Source organism: Montipora foliosa, chromosome 8 (genome assembly GCF_036669935.1).
Source record: "Montipora foliosa isolate CH-2021 chromosome 8, ASM3666993v2, whole genome shotgun sequence".
Lineage (NCBI taxonomy): Eukaryota > Metazoa > Cnidaria > Anthozoa > Scleractinia > Acroporidae > Montipora > Montipora foliosa.
In genome coordinates this window covers 30,402,977-30,422,976 of record NC_090876.1, presented here as the reverse complement: position 1 = coordinate 30,422,976, position 20,000 = coordinate 30,402,977, and the positions used below count along the sequence as shown (strand labels likewise).

Genomic DNA, 20,000 nt, shown 5'->3' with positions numbered 1-20,000 from the left:
TGAATCAACATTAAAGCAGGAGTAATTTATGGCAGGTGGACTACAACGAAATTTCCTGCAGGAGAGTTTGAAGGTTATTCCTTAAATGCGGGTTGGCCCACGCACGAAAACCAGTAAACAACACCAAGAAGAATAAAAATTCAAAAGAATCAGACAAAAGGAAAAAAAACACACACCTCCACCAACCCCTTCCCCTTCCTGAAAAACAAAAATAAGCAACACACCAAAGAGGAATAAATAGGAAATTGAATATATATTACTTTCACCGGACCAAAAAAAAGAAGAGATGGGGATAAATAAAAATCATCTGTAATGATTATAGTAATAATAATAACTTTATTTAAGTCTCAAATCTTATAGCCCGGCACATGTACCCTACTAATCGGGGAGACAAAAGGAAAGAAAACAAAAATACAATAAATGTAATCTAATTTACAATTAAATGCTAAGAAATATAAATGTATGTACACATATATAGTTTAAAAAAATTATAATTAGGTCAAGTATGTTAAGTCAAGTTTTCTAATTTTGTTCATAAAAACACTAACAGAAGGTTCCGATCTTATAATTGAATTAAGTTTGGACCACAAATGAAGTCCGAAGTATATAAGGCTGTTCTTACCGTACTTCACTGTGCCAAAGCTGTTTATTGAAAAATCAGTATTTCTAAGATTATATTTATGATTAGGGCAAGTAAATAAGTCTATGACAGTTTTCGATAGCAACTTGTTTTTAATCTTGTATATAAATATTGCGATGTTTTGTAATCTTCTGTTATATAAGGTGGTTAACTTAGCTCTCTTCATTAGGTGATTTATAGTCACAGTATACAGCTCTCAGTCCTCTTTCATTAACACGTTCAAGTTTGTTCTTATCACTGGCTTTGCAAAAGTGCCAAACCAAGTTGCAGAAATCAAAGTGAGGTAGAATAGCTGATTTGTATATCTGTAACTACGCGTGGATAGGTATAAGCTTTCACATGCATGTAAGTATTCCTATTTTCCCACTAGTTATAGTGCAGATTGTAGCTATATGATCAGTGAAGTTCAGCTCCTTACCAAGAATGACTCCTAACAACTTAAAATTCTCTTCTTGGCATATTTCAGTATTGTCTATAACTAAGTCCCTTTTGTCCAGTTCATATCTCTTTCTCGCCATTACCATCGCTTTGTATTTACTTCGATTTCCTTTAAGATAATTCTTTTAATACCAGTTTGCGGTAGTAGTGCCATCCTTCTCCAGTGCATCAATCACTTCCTCTGAATCTTCATCTGATGAATAAAGTTGATGATCATCTGCAAACATTGACAGTTGTGATGTTATTTCTTCGTAAAATAGATCATTTTGAAACAGATTCCATAGGACCGGTTCCAAAGCAGATCCTTGGGGACAACCCCTATTTACTACCTTCCAGTCACTGGTAGTGTTTCCAATTCTAACCCTGTTTTCTCTGCCTTCGAGGTACGATTTCAGTAATGAATATGAAGGCATGGATACACCGTAAGATTCCAGCTTTGCGATTAACAGTGGTGGATACATGGAGTCGAATGCCTTGCTCATATTGGTAGAGAGAACAGCCTCTGCTTTATTCATGTCAAGTGCCCGTTTCCAATCCTCTACTAATCTAATTAGTGTCGTTTCACAACTATATTTACTTCTGTAAGCAGACATGAACGTGTCCAGGATAGACTCTGACATTTCTTTTAGTTGTCGACACAACAATTGTTTGAAGACTTTGTCAACCGAAGTGAGTACAGTGACTGGCCTGTAGTTTACTTTATCCAACGGGTCATCTTTCTTGTACACAGGTGTCCATTCGTCACGTTTCCAGACCTTGGGCCATTCAGTCTTCTCTAGGACTTGAATGTAAATTGTGGTTAAAGGAATAGTAATCTCATCAGCAGCCACCTTCAGGGCTCTAGTGGGTATCAAATCAAAACCCATAGCTTTGTTAGGGATGAGCTTTTTCAGAGTACTGAGAACCTCATCATACTCGATCTTACAAAATTCGAACGTGTTTGCTCTGTGTTTCTCTTTGATTTTATTAACACTGTCATGGTTTGTGATGTTGTCATTTTGGAAATTGTTCGGTATGTCTCCAATGTCCTCTGCTATTCTTGAGAAGATTTCTGCTACTTCGCACTGTTTTTGAACAGTGTTATGTCCCACTTTGGTCACTTTTGCCTTTGCTGCTCATAAAAGGCGAGAAGGCTTTAAAAAAGGATCTAGAATTTTCTTTTAGATTGCCCGCTTTAGTTCTCCAGTAGTTTTTAATCACTCTTCTCCTAACATGAGTTGCCGAATTCCTCCAGTAATGCATTTCATCCAGGCTCTCTTATGTTTGCAATCTTTTGTATCTTTTTTGCATATTTATTTATCTTATGCGCTCTGAGTGCTCATTCTTAGGAGAAGAAAGATTCTTTTTCCCTTTCGTGGAGTTACCGTATATCGAAAAACACAACACTAAGTCGCGATCGACAATTATAGGTTCCCTCGATGCCAATCTCACATGCGAGGATAAAATCATACACTATTTTTTATGTAGCTAATTGCATGGAAACTCGGGCCATTTCCTATAATAAACAAATTGTATTTGTTCTCTAGTTCTACGTTTGACAGAAAATGTGACTGTCGCTACATTGTCCTTCCATGCAGAGGATTATTTTTTGGCTCGTTTGATTTCTTTTCATTGTTTTTTTGTCATATAAGATGACACTCCATTCCATAGCAAGAGACTCTGGTGACGGAATATCCATGGCAATTATCATTTTTAGCAGTTCAAGTTACATGCTATAGCCATGGCAACCGGCTTTTGAGGGAATAAATTTCGTTTCTTAAGTATCTCATTACCTTTCGAAACGCATTATGTACCTTTTGGTTTCGCATATGTTTATTGAAACGTAATTTTGCTACAGATGGCACGCCGTAACTTTCAAATATTCAATTGAATCTTAACCCTTTACTGCCAAGATCTAAATGATAATTCCTCATGTAACTGACAGCCAAGACAATCGTGTCCAACGAATTTGCTAAAGATATTGAAAAACGATTCTCACTTGTGCTTCTTAATTACAACTTTGATGGCCATCAGCCCACAAGATTTTATATCAAGAAGGATGGTAATCGAACGTCATTTAGTATGCCACACATCTGATCCAAAGAGAGCACCAAGCTGAAAGTTGCAGAGAAAGCTGTTGGTCTAAAGAGGGCACTGTTCTTAGCAAGAATGGAGGCTGATGGTATCTGTCCTGCCGATAGCATTAACTCCCTCCACGTAACATGAAACAAGTTGAATACCTAATTTGAAAACTATCTGAAAGAGTAAACAAGGAACACCTGGCATGTGTTCTACCACTGCAGAAGACTTTTTCGGAATAATTTTTTCTGACTATATCTATCAAGTAGCCTGAAATGATCTTCCAGCTATCATGCCATTCAGAGATCAACAGTTAAACAATATTAGTATATAGATATAGCCAAGCCTAAAACCGGAGCTCCCTGGTTATTTCATCTTACTGCCTGTAGGGTTAATGAAAATAAAAAGTTTTGAATTGTCCACGTTTTGATTTTTCCGGTTGCTGCTTTGATAACTAAATCATTTTCTTTGCTTTCTTCAGTAGCCTAACTAGTGAATTCCATGCTAAATTTTACACTAAAAACCGATATCACATGAATCACAAAGCAATGAGTGTGATATTGGTTTTTCAAGTGAAATTTACTTTTGAATTCACCAGTTTGGAAATGATTTTTTTTTTTTGAACTGCACGAGTTTTAAAAGAAAACAAGCACACCCTCAGTGAGTGAATGAAAAGGAAAAAAGCCATTTTAGAGTTAACTGTCATTAGCCAGGAAATAGGAAACACGCTAAAATAAGAAACCATAAGAAACTTTGTCAGTTTAAAGTGCCCCTGTGACCAAAAAATCAATTCATATTTTTCTTTGGATTTCAAAACTATGTTAACAAAACACTAAGTGACCCATGTTTTAAGCCTTGATTTCAAAAAGACACCTTTATTTTAACTGTAATTTTCCTATTCAATGGTCCGCCATCACTAACATTATGTTCTTCAGAGAGCTGGATCAAGGAGAAAATGACGTCAAAGGCTCACTAATTTAAGAATGCAATATGTTTGTACGCCGCAGAATTAAGATGCAGCACGGGGGTTTTGGGCTTTCAGACTTTTAAACTCACGCTTTGCATATATAACAAGCTGCATTCACACGCTGAAATTTTAAGCTAGTGAGCCTCTGACGTCACTTTTCCCTGGATCCAACCGTCTGAGGTCCAATCGGACGTGAGTAATGGCGGACCGTGAAATCCAAAACTTAAGCCGGTAAAAATCAAAGCTCAAAATTTTGCCAGTCAGGTGTTAAGCAACCACACTTTCAAAATCTGAAGGAAAAAAGGAAGCGGTTTTGTTTATCACAGGGGCACTTTAAGGTCAAAAAAAGAGTTTTACTGATGTACTTTGTTCCGCTTTATCTCTGAAAACGAGATCATTCACATTTTGATTTATTTTACTGAAACACGCCAGCTTGGCTTGGAACAAGAATCGGCAAAATACGGCAAGGCAATGAAGAAAGGACGAAAACTAAATTACCTTTAGGTGCTTAAACGAACTTCTGAAAACACAACCTAGTGAAATTTCTCCCTAATTTTACGAGAACTCATTTCAATTACATGTTTATAATATAACAGCAAAATTTTCTTGTCACTGTCGAGACACATTGAAAACCAGTTGGGCAAATGGATTAAAAAAGCACTTGTTCGCTCGCATCTTAAAGCAAAACAAACAAACTATTCAACTTTATCTTTGTGTCCAAAATTGTGCAGATAATTGTTATTTAATTACAGTTGTCAATACAAATTCGAGCTTCATTCCTGAACAAAGGAAAAACCAATTGAGCCACTTTTTAAAAATATGCATCCACTTTAAATAACGTATCCGTAAAAATAACAAATGGTTGAGTGCAGAAGGAACTGACGTCACTATTGCCAAATTTGCAACAGAGAGAAAAAGGCAGCTCTAAACAAATTAAAAGTAAACACTTAGCTTTAAGTTTATATCCCTCCAATGCTTGACTTGACTAACTGAGTAGCCACCAGTGTGGACCACAGCTATCATGATCTTATGTCAAACTGGATTAAAACCAGCAAAAAATGCAGAAAGAAAATATTTTCCAAACTGTTTTCCACCTAAACACCAGAAGCATTGATTGTTAAGAGCTTTAGTTGACATAGTATGGCCATGTAGCTGCATCGAGCCACAGCAAGTGCACAAAAAATGAGGCCTTGTTCATATTTATGAGGTGAACTGGGTTGGGCCTGCTTTCCAATCGAAAACCATTACCTGGTCAGCAGTCAAATAACCTTGATGAACTTCAAACTTAAGCTTGTGATGTGGTCATGTGATATTGGTCAGCGGATAACTTGTTTTGACAGCTGTCAATTGACCATAATATGGATGTCCCATATCAAAGATGTATGCTGTAAAAACCAGCGTGATACTGTTCACATTGGCATACATGGAGGGGTGGACGTACAGACATACAAACAGTGCACAGCATGATAGCTATGAAACCAAAATTTCTTACATCAATGGGTTACCATATTTTCTTAACTATGGTTCTCCTCGCACACATGCCCCTTTGGAGCGTGCAGAGCTCTGCTAATAATAATAATAATAATAATAATAATAATAATTATAATAATAATAATAATAACGATGATGACAACTGTAAGGAAATTTGAAGAGAAATCAATGAAAAGGATGCGCAGAGATTTGCTGAAGAGCATAAATTGTATCTCCAGCGGGATCATGAGGACCCGCAGACGACTTTTTTTTGCACACCACATGACGCCGGAGTTGCTAAGGACGCTAGTTTTTCTATCAATTAGTAATGAACGTCCTACTGCGAAAAGCAATTAATTTTTTCAACATTCTGGCCAACAATCTGTCGTCAGTAATTAGATAAGGCGTCACATTTTTTAACATGATAAAGGCGGCCTCTGGGGGTAGAGTAATTTAAAAGGGATTAAAATGAAACACACCAGAGATCAGCATATTTTCTCAGCTCGCGAATCCTCCACAAAATTGCACGTGACCTTCAACTTTCGCAATGTCACAACAGAGATCATAGCAGAGAGTTCCATTTTATTAAGGAAAGTGAGGGAAAGTCAAACGGCTGTCTGCAAATCTCTGAACTTAAATGTAACCGGAAGAATTATACTGAAAAATAAATGCGTAGCCTAAAAAACATTTATTAGTAAAAACCGCAGAAATAACAGCAGACTACTTACTGTAAAGATAGATACGAAAATATTTATCATTACCATCCCTGATGAATGTTGTTTCGTTGATAACGCATTGGTGCCGCCGCTGTTAGAGTCGCATACCATGGTCACCTCGTTCTTGGTTTTTTTTTTCATTCGGAGTACATTTTAGTAATTACCTACTTAATTTACAAAATTAAACAAAGCAGTGAACAGCGCATTTAACCAACAATCCTTTGTGTTCCTCTGACTAAGTTCTTATCCAGGTCAATCATTACATTCATGTATAAAACTTAGTCAGTTCATGTGAAACCTCAATAACCGATGGCCTTTTTGAGGCATCCACTGCAGTAGTACTGGTGATTAGTTCCGAAAACGTCGGAAGAAAACTTCTCCCTCGAACCGCTGCTTCAAGCATTTTGCCAAAAGAAAAAATGTCACTTTGCGTACTTTCCCTTTTGCCCGCTTTCACTTCCGGCGCAAGGTAATCCACGTCACCTCTCCGATATCCCTTTGCTTTGGCTATAGCTCTACTTTTGCCAAAATCGATTACGACTGGATGAAGTTCCCCCGAGTTTCCCTGATGCATCAACACATTGTTTGTTTTCAAGTCATTATGTAAGATACTCTTGTTGTGCATATATTTGAGAGTTTCAGCAATTTCATAAAAAACACGGGCTGTTGAATCTTTTTTTAGTCGCCGGTTTTTCAAAGCCTCATGGAGGGTAGTACTTTTCCCGCCAATGCTATAGAATTGAAGAACGAGGCAGAATGGCTCCATCGTTGTACAGACACCAAAAAGGAATGGGAGATTTTGGTGGTCGCCGAGACTTTGAAGAATTCGAGCCTCGTGCAGAACCTCGCGTCGACATCGTTCAGTTTCTTCGGGCGAGTCCTTTCTTTTCTTAATTTCTTTAACTGCCGTTTTCGTGCCTCTGTATTCAGCCAAATAGACAGTTCCAAATGTCCCTGAGCCTATCGGCTCATCGGAAGTTTTAACTAAGAGTGACGAGCAGATTTCTCGCACCATTGGCAGGTATGTCTGATCAGGGATCGTAATTGTAGCTCGTGTAGACATTCCAACTCTGGCCGATTTGCTGAAAACGCGAGGCTGTTCATCCAGTTTAGTTGAAATTTCCGGCCTCTTCCTTTTAAGCGATAACTCTAACATTTGTCGCCCTCTGCTACGTTCAAGTCCTTGCACTTTGTCCCTTCGGCGCCCTTCATTCTCAGCCCCTGCCTTCTCATCGTTCTGTGCCTCGCCATTTTTGTCGAATTGTAGTGTCGCTCGGCTGTCACTTTTATCACCCAAATCTACCAGCACTCTGTTCAACCTGGCTTCTTTGTCTTTCTCACTGGGAAAGTTGCGTTGAGCAAACTGGCTGACATCGCGTTTTGCCTCCTGACCACGTGCACGTCTCTTTTGCCTGTCTGCTCGCTTCTGCCTTATTTTTTTCTCCCTCTACCTTCGTTTCCACTCATTTTTCTGATTTTTTTTCTCTTCCTTATAATGTGGGCGAGAAAAATACCTATCTGCTTTTGATTTTAGCGGTTTATCTGGTTGAGACATAGCTGCGCTGAAGACAACTCCACTGACATTTAAATGTGTCAGTCTTCGGAAATGGGCTGTTTGTAATTCGACTCAATGTCACTGGAGATCTGTCGAAGTTCAACGGTTGTACTTTTTTGTACTTAAGAATAATATAAAGAAACACGGACTTGCTTGTCTCCTACGCTGCAGACACTGTTGGGCCGCGGCTTTGGCTTGTTTGTTTGTTCTTGCTGACGGCTATTGTTGTTGTTGTTGCATTTTATCCACCAAGTTTGCAGGGAAAAATTGGAGAGAATGATCTCTCGTAATTAATTGACCTATTATTTAACATGACGCCAAACAACAATGGGGAACAACGCAAGGTTTTCCACTCAACTAACTCTTTTTAACTTCACTAGTGCCTGGCCTTCGGTGACTACGTTTGTCCGTACCCTTCCCTACAAGGAGAAAACTGTTTTCTCCGTTCAGAAACGGTTCGGCTACACGTAGGCCACGCAAAACCTTAGCTGACAACGGCCTCCTGACTGTATATCCCTTAATTACACACAACTCATTCTTTACCGTGACACCTGACCTTCACCATGCCCTGAGCGTTCGAAGCAAGGGAAGTGGAGAATAGGTCATTTTGAATATTTCCTAGTTCCATTCTCTTGAGGGCAAAAATTGATCACTCGGCCAAAAATTCGTGCGCGAGAGATGGCACCCCAGGGGTCCTGGGACCCAGATTTGTTATTGTGCCAGCGTTGGTTGATCTGCGGTAGTATGTTTATAGCAAGATGGCGCTCAGACAAAATTTAACCAACACAGCAGGTGAATTATGCTTTATATGGAATTTCTCTTACTGTGACGCGCCAAATTTGAAAATGTATAGGCTCATTTGCTATTCAAGTTTCTTTCATTCTGTCCGTGTCAATATGGAAAGCAGCAGCGACGGAATTGCGGAGATCGATAAATCCGATATTACGATACACAAAGTCTTCTCTGCCTTCTTGAACCCTGGCAAGACTTGGTTTGCCTTGAACACAAATTTATGTTGTACGAAGCCATCCACGTTTTGCTCCTCGGCTACAGCAAAGCTTTTTCACGAGGAATATGCTCTGGTGTCGTTTGAAGATTTACGTGGGAAGGATGGAGTTCCCGCCTCCAGCAAATGGTTTCACAGCAAAGGACTGCGAAGCGACAAAGTGCATGTGGCGACCGCCTTTGGCCTTATCCTCGGTATTCTTCGATTAAGAGCATTAGAAGATTGCCCATTTATCAAATCCCGATATTTTGAATCAGTGGTATCGCTGCTGAACGCAAAGGCCTTCGATTTAGACCTCGAAAACTCAAGGACAGACACTTCTGAATTGATTAAGCTAAAATCACATGTTTCAGCTATCGAAAACCAGTTATCCGCAGCTTCTCAAGTGATTTTAAGTTTGCACGAAAAGCTCAAGTCTTTCAAGAACGAAGATGCCGAAGATCTCCTCACTCCGCCTGCAACACCGAGCCCGCCAAAACTTCGCGTTCTCCCGCCAAAATCCGACATGGAGAAGAATATTCCAAATCAATTATCCCCGAGACAGGAAACACCCAAGCGATTGAAAGGAGTGAGAAAAAGAAGGATATCGGAGCTCAAAGTTGATGAAGACCTCTCACCGAAAACTAAGCGAAGAAAAATCCGGGAAAGAGCTCGGTCTGTTGTTAAACAATTAAACAGGATATGTCATGCCAAAGGAGAATCCCTGGGATCCATCCTGGGAGAGTGTTGCGTCAATGGGGGTAAAGACAGTGCCAAGGCACAAGAAGCAGTACGTTCTGCTTTTGACGTAATGGTAAAAGAGAAGGGAGCACGTGTAACATTTTCAAAGTTGCTGTCAGAAGAGACCCTGGATGCAAGAGCCCAATCCATGCGCGTTCCTGATTGGGTGATGGTATTATTTAAGCTGAAATCCAGGATCTCAGACAAAGGCTGGCAAGACTTCACCAATTTGACAAAACTTGGAAGAACAGGGGTAAGTTATGTTATATTCTATAATTGTTAATGTTCTTATCCTTTTGGGAGCCAAAATTGCTCAATTTGAAAATTATGCTAAATTATATAGCAAATTCATGTTGCTTGATCATGTCCTTAATTCTTGTGACCAGCATGTTTTATATTAAGTCATTGATATTTATCTCTGGATTTGGATGAGCAGTTCCCCAACGGCAATGTCCACACCACAAGGTTCAGCTCTGCCAATGTGTGTAATGCATTTAACTGCTTTTAGTGAAGCTAGCTAATTTTGAGATAAAAGTTCCGATGATTTGCCGTTTTACTTCTTTATTTTATGCAGTCATTGCAGTAATTAGCTCTAGCCTAGTTCATTGTTTGAAAAACCCATCCTTAGAAAATAGCAATTCAGTGCATTATTCGATGTAATATCTTGCTTTATTTTATGGTCACAATTTAATACATCAATATATAACTTACGTTTATTATCATTATTATTATTATTATTATTATTATTATTATTATTATTTATTTATTTTTATTATTTTTTTAAAGAAAAAAACTGATGAGCCCATCTTCCTGACCAAAAACAACATTGTAGCATTAAAACAAGAGCAGTTTAAAGTTACCAGAAGATTGGTTGGTCTTCAGAAACTTCCACCTGATGTACCAGGCTATGAAGTGAGTCTTCCTAATATTGTCACTTGGGTCATCAGAGAAATGCGGTTGCATGGTTTTGTCTCCTCTGAAGTGGTCTTTAATTTGAAGTGTGATGGGCGCCCTTTCTTTGGTAAGTTACCAGTGGCTTATTAAACATTTTCATTCCAACAGTAGTTATGTAGTACATTTAGCAGTAAAAGTGTATCAGGCCAAAATATTAGTAAGAGTATAGTACACTAAAAGAGGTTAAAGATAAAATCTAGAAGCTTTCATTTGGATCGAACTAAAGGTGCCTGTAAAACCACAGGAAATTATGACCTCCCAAATGAAAAGCTATTGCGAAGAGAAACTTTAATAGGGAACTTAAGCATAGACGTGTTTGAGGCACTGACGGCAACGGGAAGTTGACATTTCTTATCCCTGGCACATGCTACACATCTTTTCAAGAAGCATTAAGATTAAAATGCTGAAACGAGGGCTTTCCAAATGGTTGGTTGAAGTCAGAGCACACGAAAAGCAGTTCTATTTTCCTTCTCAAAAATGTGTTTGCTAAAGTTTCCTATTTTTTTTGTTTTAACAGTCACACCATAATATCTCACTCAAAGTAAGAAAAACATTTTCTATCCCCACAATTATTTAAAGGGTACAGATATTCAGTACTTGCAATGCATTGATTTTATTTAGAGATAAATGATATTGATATACAATAAGCTAATAATTTCATGTATTTAGGGAAAGACCAGTTGACGTTTGGTGTTGTTCCTTTGGGTGATGGGTGTCATTCAGCTCAGAGTGCAAAGTCAGTCATGCCCCTTTCTATAGCCAATTGCAGAGAGGAAAGGTCAGTTTAAATATTAACTTTTGAAAGTCCTTCCCTAAAGTTAGGCCAAAGTGAACTACTTATGTGTTTTTCAATTTCTATTGATATTGCACCATCAGACAAATGGGAACCTTCTAATTTATCTGTGAAATTACTCTGGAAATAACTCTAGCCTAAATTAAGGTGATTCCCTAGAAATAACACTTGACATTAGATTTTTTCCAAATTTTTTGTTGTTGATCCTAATAATGCAGTTATTCAAAATGTGCGGTACTGTGCTTGTTTAAGAGCCATAACTCGTCAAACGTGCATAAAAAATCTGTGCAACGGTACCAATTCAGTGGGTTTTCTTTTTCTGAATGCTGCTATGTTTCACTGAGGGTATCAGCGGCCAAACTCAGGGAGTTAATATTAAAAAGTCTCAATTGATGGATACATTGTGTTTAAGGAACAATGATGATTATTTTGATATGTTTTTTGGCAAAAATGCACATCTTTGGATCAGAGTTGACAAAACACCTCTCTACTGTGTGTCTTACAGGGATGATAAGATTCAGGTCACGATTGAAAGGGTATTAAGTAAACATTTTCGGCAGTTACTATTTTTTTTTACTTAACATTAAAATTTTTTCTTACTCATTCAGTTGAAAGGCAATGAATTATAGACTAGATTAATGCAATAAATAAAGTACCTACCAGTGCTTGTTTAAGCAAAAATTAGCATTTATTTCGCTGTCAACCTTAGCTCTAGGGAAGTCTCCTACGTGTATGCTGTGTACATTACGTGCACATGCTCATTTGCGCACACTAATGATGCAAAAATCTTGTGCAGTAGGGATGTGTAATGCAATCTGAAGAATCACCTTAAACTAACTCTTGCATCTCTCTTTGTAAAGGGAGGAGCTTAAGAGAATTGTTGTCAATTTAAACAAGCAAAAAGATGACATCAAGAGAAATGGAATTTTCGTAGATGGAAAGCACTATCGGATCAGTTTCAAGGGTAATCATTAATTGAATCTGTGTGCCAGATTCCATTCTTATAGCAACATTTTGCATAGAACAATGGGTATATAGAATGGATACAGCTCTTTAATAATGTCATGATATCTTAAACTCTGAAGTGCAAATATTGCAGCAGAAACACCAGGTGGCACGCCCGTGAGTCTGTGAGTTCTTTGATATCATGGCATTGTAAAGTAGTTGGCTTCCTTCGGTGACTCACTCCATACACTGTACATAACATTTAGGTGCGTAGAATTTCTCTTGGCAATGCAGCTCTTTAATAATGTCATGATATCGTAAACTCTGAAATGCAAATATTGCAGCAGAAACATCAGGTGGCACGCCCGTGAATCTGTGAGTTCTTTGATATCATGGCATTGTAAAGTAGTTGGCTTTCTTCGGTGACTCACTCCATACACTGTACATAACAATAATTATTAGGTGCGTAGAATTTCTCTTGGCAATGCAGCTCTTTAATAATGTCATGATATCTTAAACTCTGAAGTGCAAATATTGCAGCAGAAACACCAGGTGGCACGCCCGTGAGTCTGTGAGTTCTTTGATATCATGGCATTGTAAAGTAGTTGGCTTCCTTCGGTGACTCACTCTATACACTGTACATAACAATTAGGTGCGTAGAATGTCTCTTGGCAATGCAGCTCTTTAATAATGTCATGATATCGTAAACTCTGAAATGCAAATATTGCAGCAGAAACATCAGGTGGCACGCCCGTGAATCTGTGAGTTCTTTGATATCATGGCATTGTAAAGTAGTTGGCTTTCTTCGGTGACTCACTCCATACACTGTACATAACAATAATTATTAGATGCGTAGAATTTCTCTTGGCAATGCAGCTCTTTAATAATGTCATGATATCTTAAACTCTGAAGTGCAAATATTGCAGCAGAAACACCAGGTGGCACGCCCGTGAGTCTGTGAGTTCTTTGATATCATGGCATTGTAAAGTAGTTGCATGGCTTCCTTCAGTGACTCACTCCATACACTGTACATAACAATAATTATTAGGTGCGTAGAATTTCTCTTGGCAATGCAGCTCTTTAATAATGTCATGATATCTTCAACTCTGAAGTGCAAATATTGCAGCAGAAACACCAGGTGGCACGCCCGTGAGTCTGTGAGTTCTTTGATATCATGGCATTGTAAAGTAGTTGGCTTCCTTCGGTGACTCACTCCATACACTGTACATAACAATAATTATTAGGTGCGTAGAATTTCTCTTGGCAATGCAGCTCTTTAATAATGTCATGATATCTTAAACTCTGAAGTGCAAATATTGCAGCAGAAACACCAGGTGGCACGCCCGTGAGTCTGTGAGTTCTTTGATATCATGGCATTGTAAAGTAGTTGGCTTCCTTCAGTAGCTCACTCCTTGCATGTACGTAACAATCAGGTATATAGAAGGTTTGCTCTAGGAAACAATTATAGTATTACATTCTGATGTTGCTTAAGTTGTGTTTCCATTATGCAGTGACTCCATTTTAAAGCCAGTACAGCTTCTGACTTATGACCAAGATCACAGACAGAGAATTTATACCATGTACCATGTGGACAAGGCCTTCAAGTTGTTGGAATTTACCGATGTTAATACTCTAGGGAAGTCTAGAACTCCTAAGTGCACAATGCAACAGAAACACTAGGTGGCACGCCCGTGAGTCTGTGAGTTTAGACTTTATGTACTGTTTTCTGTTGGTCCTAACGACTGCATAGTACCATCCAATAAGGATATTCAGTTTGATAATCATGACATTGTGAACCCATTAATGTAAAAATTGTGACCTTATTAATGTAAAATAATTTTACATGCACATTTGCTGTGCAATCTCATTCAGTTACTTCTTTGATTATGCTTGCAGTGACGCTTGATTACAAAGGCCTTCTGTTGCTTTGGTTCAAGATGAATGATGAAAAGTTCATGCTTGCAGGGCAAGGCTTCAATGTGGAGTGTTGTCTGTTCTGTACAGTTTTAAGAGTGAGGTTTTAAATTTGACAGTTTTTGTTAACTTTGAGACTCTAAAGTAAATAAGTGAGATCCTAGGCCATGGACTGAAAGGGAAGCTAGCTGTTCCTAACCCTACTGGTCATTATTGTTACTCTGTGGTTACTGACTGAACAAGTAACCCAAAAAGGGCTTTTAAGTATTAAACACATTGGGTGATAAAATGACTAGCCTCTTCATTGAGCAAAATTGAAAGGATGTCTGCTCCACTGTGCACTGTAATGTAGTAGCTATTACTTCCTCCTTCCTTTTTGTATAGGCCTGTGACTGCGACTTAGGACCACACGAAGTCTGCTTGGAACATTTCCAACAAATAAAGGCCAACATTGGCGGGTATGGGAGACATGCTTTTTTTAACATTGAAGTCAGGTCTTTTTTTCTTACAGTCTACTATGGATTTAAAACTAGCAGTATTTTGTGGAAACTTGCCATATTCAGTGTGCCTCTGTTGGAAAATGGAAAAAAAAAGTGCCTGTCTACTCTTACTAGTTCTGCAGTTTTATGGTTCATAGTAAAACCTGTTTTTAAAGTGACTTAGTAAGCTAGAATCATGTACAAAAGTCCTAATGTGTGCTATTTTTCCTTTCTTAAAACTGACAATATAGATTCACTGGTCTACGAGATGATCTCACATGCCTCCTTGATGAAGATTTATCTTCAATGAGTCTCTGTGCTCTACATTGTGAGATGAGGAATACAGAGCAGCTATTGAAAAGTATTGGCCTGCTCGCTCACAAGATTGGCTCCCTGAAAGAGTGCAACGAGGAACTTTCTCTGTATGGCCCCTCAAATTTTAAGGGGGATAGAATCTCTGTTAAACTTAAGCAGGGGCAACAAACTGCAGCTGGGAGACACAACATTTCTGTTGCTTCATTCTCAGGTTAGACCAATTTATTACTAGGTTAATACAGCTTAAATTATACAAATGTAAGCAGCTGTTATATAACTATTTAAGCTTAATGAAACTTTACCAGACAAGGACATGATTTTGAACAATTACTAGTTTTATCCAGTTGTTATGAATGATTTTCCTGATTGATACATGTGTTTTGTTTTGTTTTTATGTAACAGTTTTTTTGTCATTTCAAATACATTGTAAAGTGTTTGAATTTTAATCTAGCCATGTCTAATATGTCTGAAATTATGTATTTTAGCTCTTTTATGCAATTTAAGTTCTTCTAGTGATCTGTGAGTGAATGTGCTTTATTCCCTTAGGCAGCACTGAGAGAAAAATCCTTTCAGCCCTTGAAGAAATTGTGGAAAAGTCATTGCCAGGAGACAAAATGACAGCCTACTATGATGACCCTGAAGCAGCAAAGCTATGTATTCTGGGCAAGATAACATTCTGTGAGACACGTCAAAAGGTTAGTTTCTTGAATTATTCTATGCTATTAATGGCTTAGAAAACTCGACCATTAGCACTAATGATCTATGTCACATTCAGTAAGTTCCAGAATCCTTGAAGATTGCACTCTTAGTGGTAATTAATTTTCATTGATTTACAATGTAGTATTTCAAAGAAATGCTGGACAGTGGTATATTTATCCGGGATTTTGGAACGAAGTTGGAAGAGATTCAGTTAAAGGATTCAGGTAATTAATTTCAAAAAAAAGGAAAATGTACTTAAATAAATTATCTTTTGAAAATGTGCTGTCTGTCTCTTTTAAAGAATTGTGTTGTCAGAGCTTGTTCAACTACCGTAAGTAAAATATGTCATTTACTTCGACTAATATCTTGTGACTGTACTTTCAGTAACAGTGGCTTAGTATAATAATTATTATTTGATGATTATCCTTATAGCTCTAATTAACAGGTACATTCAATTTAGGACATGTCAATTCAAATTCAAATGCATTCAAATAATGTTTGTCATTATCATGTCAAAGAAGTTTACATGTAGGTTTTCGATTAATTGGTTGAAAATGTTCTCCAATGATTCTGGAACTTAGTGTACACTGCAGAGATATTCTGTACTCTCTCCTAGCTGTTGAAAAGGAGTTAAAGTCAAGGCTGGAATGGTGGAAAGAAAAGCAGGTTGAAATTGAAAATGAATTTAAAGTTGTGTACAAAACTCAGGACAAAGTGCCAAAAGGCAAGCATAAAAGGGGAAAGGAGGAAGTTAGCTCTCACAACCAGGCTCTAAGTTCGTATGCAGCGTTGCTTACAGTGGAATTTTTAGTGAAGGTGGGTTTAATCAATTTCTCAAAAAAAAATATGATAAGAATTTATTATAGGCCAACTTTACATGTGAATTAATGTACCATGTTGACACTGAGCATACAGTTGGTGGATGGGGAAGTTCACTTCACAGGGGCCACTTTAAGGGTCTTATATAAAAAAGCATCATACCATGTCACGGTTTTGTCCTTGTATTTTCTATTTTATATTAGGATTACCTTGGGGTTAATTTCTCTGTACTACAGATGCTCACACATTGTAAATCATGCACTATATATAAATGCTTGAATGCCTCTGGGAAAAATGTGGAATGCCAGACTGACAGTTTTGATCACCATGCCAGTTTGATGACCTGTGATCAGGGGCCATCTGCCTTTCAGTATAGTCACAAACTGTTTTCTTGATTTCTTTACTTTTTACATGAAAGTAACTCTTTCTACTGGTCAGTATCTGGGTGTTTAAAAGCTTTGAGATGGTGAGTTCTTGTCCAAACATAACACTGAATTGCTAAAAGTTGGATAGCCATTTTAAGAATTTGAGAGATAAGTTGGGACTGGTCCTTTTTTAAATCACTGAAATATGTCATAAAGAGAACTTTTTCTGCTTACCCTTTGGTTATTTTCATCCTTGCCAGGTGTGCTCACAGTGGGAGGAAATTGCACTGATTATTAGAGATGGCCAGTTCTCTGCAGATGAGGAACATCTCATTGATGTTTTGGATGTTAAGGTTTGTACATGCATGTAACTTTCACACTATTTATCAGTTATCTTAAATCTGATGTTCATTATTTACCTAGAGCGTCCAATTCAACGGCAGCATATTTCTTAGACATGTTATCTTTCTCCAATTTCTGGAATGATATAACAACTTTTTTGTTTGATCACATTGTACAGTCAAAGAGTGAAGAGAAATGTATCCTTCGTAGAGACATTCATGATTGGTCTTTTGTCTGTTTGTTTTTATATATTTTGGTGTGTGATTAGGATTAAAATAAGGATTGCAAGTGGCAACTGTTTATTTATAATGCACCTTTTACTAATTTTCTCTCAGTGCAAAGAATGGGGTTTCCTCCTTCTGGAAATGTTCGGCCCAACCCTTGGAACTGGTGATTATGGCCACATTACAATTGAGCATGTTTCAATGCTGTTTCGCAATCACCGGTCATTGAATAAACTTTCAAATCAAGGTTTTGAAGCTGCTCACAAGCTTCAACGGCAACTATACACAAAAGCTACTTCGCACGATGCATCCGACAGCACCTCATCATGTAAGTTCATAGTTGTTAGATATTATAATTGCCGGCCCACCAAGCTGCAACAATTTTGATCACCATGGCCAATAGGGAATAATTTTAGTGTTACTGTATCACAGCAGAGGTGGCCAATTTGACTTGAAAACCTCGTATTTAACAGCTAGTTATGTGCCAGCTGGCTACTGTTGTTTTATTTGGGTCTTGTTCCTGGTCTTTCTTACATTTAAAGTAAGATAGATGTTTACATGTACAGGTACGTAAAATATTATTTACACTATGTCTTCCTTTTAATTTGCCTCTTTCACCCTAATTGTCTGAGGAGCAAGACAAGGCTGTGCTCTAAGCAAAATTGTAGGGACCCCAAAGGTTCTTATCTAGGAAATCTTGGGTGCTAAGCTATAACAAGCTTCATAAAAATAAGGTAAAACTTGGTCGCCCGAGCCACTCGGGCCCTGCTAGACCACATTCCTGGAAAGACCTGGGATCTCATGTGCACCTTCTCTTTTGCAATACATTGGGTGGCCATTTTAATATCATTTGTTATTTCAACAGTCGTAGCCCCTCGTGTAATATCACACAAGGCATTGACAGAGAATTGGCTCGGAACTCTTGAGTAGTATTCATACGCATGATTTGGTTTGCAGTTACATTTTTTTTGTATGCTTGGTTGGCTATTTTGCTAGCAGTACAATAATATTTTAGAAATGTTTGGGATGTTTACAACATTATAAACATCCTTCTTTTGCCTGATTGCCCTTTCATGACCTACACATACATATAAATGAATTTGGTAATATGCATTAAATTTAACCACATGCAATGTAAAATCTTATTTTAACTAATGCAATTAATTTTTTAGTGGATCAGATTCTCACACACCTATACACTGAAAAGCTTCTTCAGATGAGATATGCATTCAGAGAAGCCATTAATAGCATTGAATCAGGTATCTTGTATGAGTCCAAATTAACTTACATCATTTTTAAATAACAAAATGGCTACTGTAGGTTCGATTTATGTAGTATAATACTCTAGCTAAGATTAAGTATATTGTTTTTCTTCCTATAAATTCATTTCATTGAAACAGCTACTGATAATTAACCTAATAGATTTTAGTACCGCTGCAAGAAAATGTGTACTTTAAATTAAATGGTTCATGCCGTAATGAAGCCTTGTGAATTCACTCCTTTTGCAGTGAACATTGTTTATCTGCACTTGCTCTACCAAAATGTACACTGGTTCACAGCAGCCTGCAGTCATACATGATTAAGCCGGAGTATATTAACTCTGACCAAAATAATTAAGTTTCAAATGCAAGTGTTGTGACTGTTAATTTTCTTATTTCTTTTTGTCTTTTCCTTCACCAGGAAAACCATTCTATTACAGAGGGTGTGGGTGGAAACCTTGGAGGCCAGACTGGTCTAAGGAAGATCAAGAATGGATCAAAGGGATGGATACAATGTTCACTAGGCTGTTTGGTCCTGATTTTTGTGAGTATGAATGTACAAAACCATCAAAAGCGTCCATACTATCTCCAGGCCAGATTACCCATGATGTGACAGACATCATAGAAGTAAATGATAACATAGTAAAGGCCAGTGCATCCACTGTCAGTGATGAAGGCAGCTGCAACCTGACTAATGCCAAAGATGATGTGCCATGTAGTGTCAGTGGTGAAGGTAGCTATAACCCGGCTAATGACAAAGATGATGTCCCATGCAGTGTCAGTGGTGGAAGCAGCTGTAACCTGACTAATGATGAAGATGATGTCTCATGCAGTGTTGAAAAGAGACAACTTACGCTTGCAGATTTTCAGAATGGGAGATTAAACAGCTTAACCCGCAGCGAGGCAGCAGCATACTACTTACCCAAAGTGTCTTTTATTACACCAGGAGATGTCTCAGTTTCCAGAAATTTTACAAAACTATTTAACCCTTTGCTGGCAAATGGCCGTCCATCTGCAAGCACTGTACAACATGCAATGAAATTGCAGCGCACCTTCCCAAATAAGGTTGTTAAGCTTGGTCATCTGGGCTGCTACAACTTGGCTTCACTAAAGGTGTTTGAGAAAATGTGTGCATTGGAGTCAGATGCCTCAAACTTAAGGCAAGAAATTTGTTGGCTATCTCAAACACCTGAGGCACAGAACACTGCTGGGATCAAAGATACACTTATCAATTTAATGCGTAGCGATGTGATTTTACAACAGGGACCGAGTATCATGGACTTATCAGACTTTTGTACCCTTGCTTGTGAACGTTACGTGAA

The 20,000-nt window shown here is 38.0% G+C and overlaps 3 protein-coding genes across 3 annotated transcripts in view; all 3 read left to right on the top strand.

Moving 5' to 3' along the window:
- The first annotated feature begins 8,620 nt into the window (after positions 1-8,620).
- LOC138013223 (uncharacterized) lies at positions 8,621-13,910 on the top strand. The gene is made up of 5 exons (XM_068860242.1): positions 8,621-9,823; positions 10,357-10,591; positions 11,194-11,302; positions 12,178-12,281; positions 13,774-13,910. The coding sequence occupies exons 1-5, from the start codon at positions 8,690-8,692 to the stop codon at positions 13,785-13,787; spliced, it is 1,596 nt and encodes a 531-aa protein (XP_068716343.1). The 5' UTR covers positions 8,621-8,689; the 3' UTR covers positions 13,788-13,910.
- Positions 13,855-16,557, top strand: LOC137968584 (uncharacterized). The gene is made up of 7 exons (XM_068815126.1): positions 13,855-13,953; positions 14,159-14,274; positions 14,561-14,634; positions 14,907-15,181; positions 15,517-15,665; positions 15,812-15,893; positions 16,286-16,557. The coding sequence occupies exons 2-7, from the start codon at positions 14,200-14,202 to the stop codon at positions 16,555-16,557; spliced, it is 927 nt and encodes a 308-aa protein (XP_068671227.1). The 5' UTR covers positions 13,855-13,953; positions 14,159-14,199.
- Positions 16,558-16,767: 210 nt separating this feature from the next.
- The window catches only part of LOC137968583 (uncharacterized), a 4,343-nt gene continuing 1,110 nt past the window's right edge, over positions 16,768-20,000 (top strand). Inside the window, exons 1-5 of the mRNA XM_068815125.1 lie at positions 16,768-16,821; positions 17,114-17,206; positions 17,531-17,747; positions 18,592-18,678; positions 19,100-20,000. The exon at positions 19,100-20,000 is cut by the window's right edge and continues 1,110 nt beyond it. Coding sequence (XP_068671226.1) covers positions 16,768-16,821; positions 17,114-17,206; positions 17,531-17,747; positions 18,592-18,678; positions 19,100-20,000 — 1,352 coding nt within the window. The remainder of the gene's footprint in view (positions 16,822-17,113; positions 17,207-17,530; positions 17,748-18,591; positions 18,679-19,099) is intronic.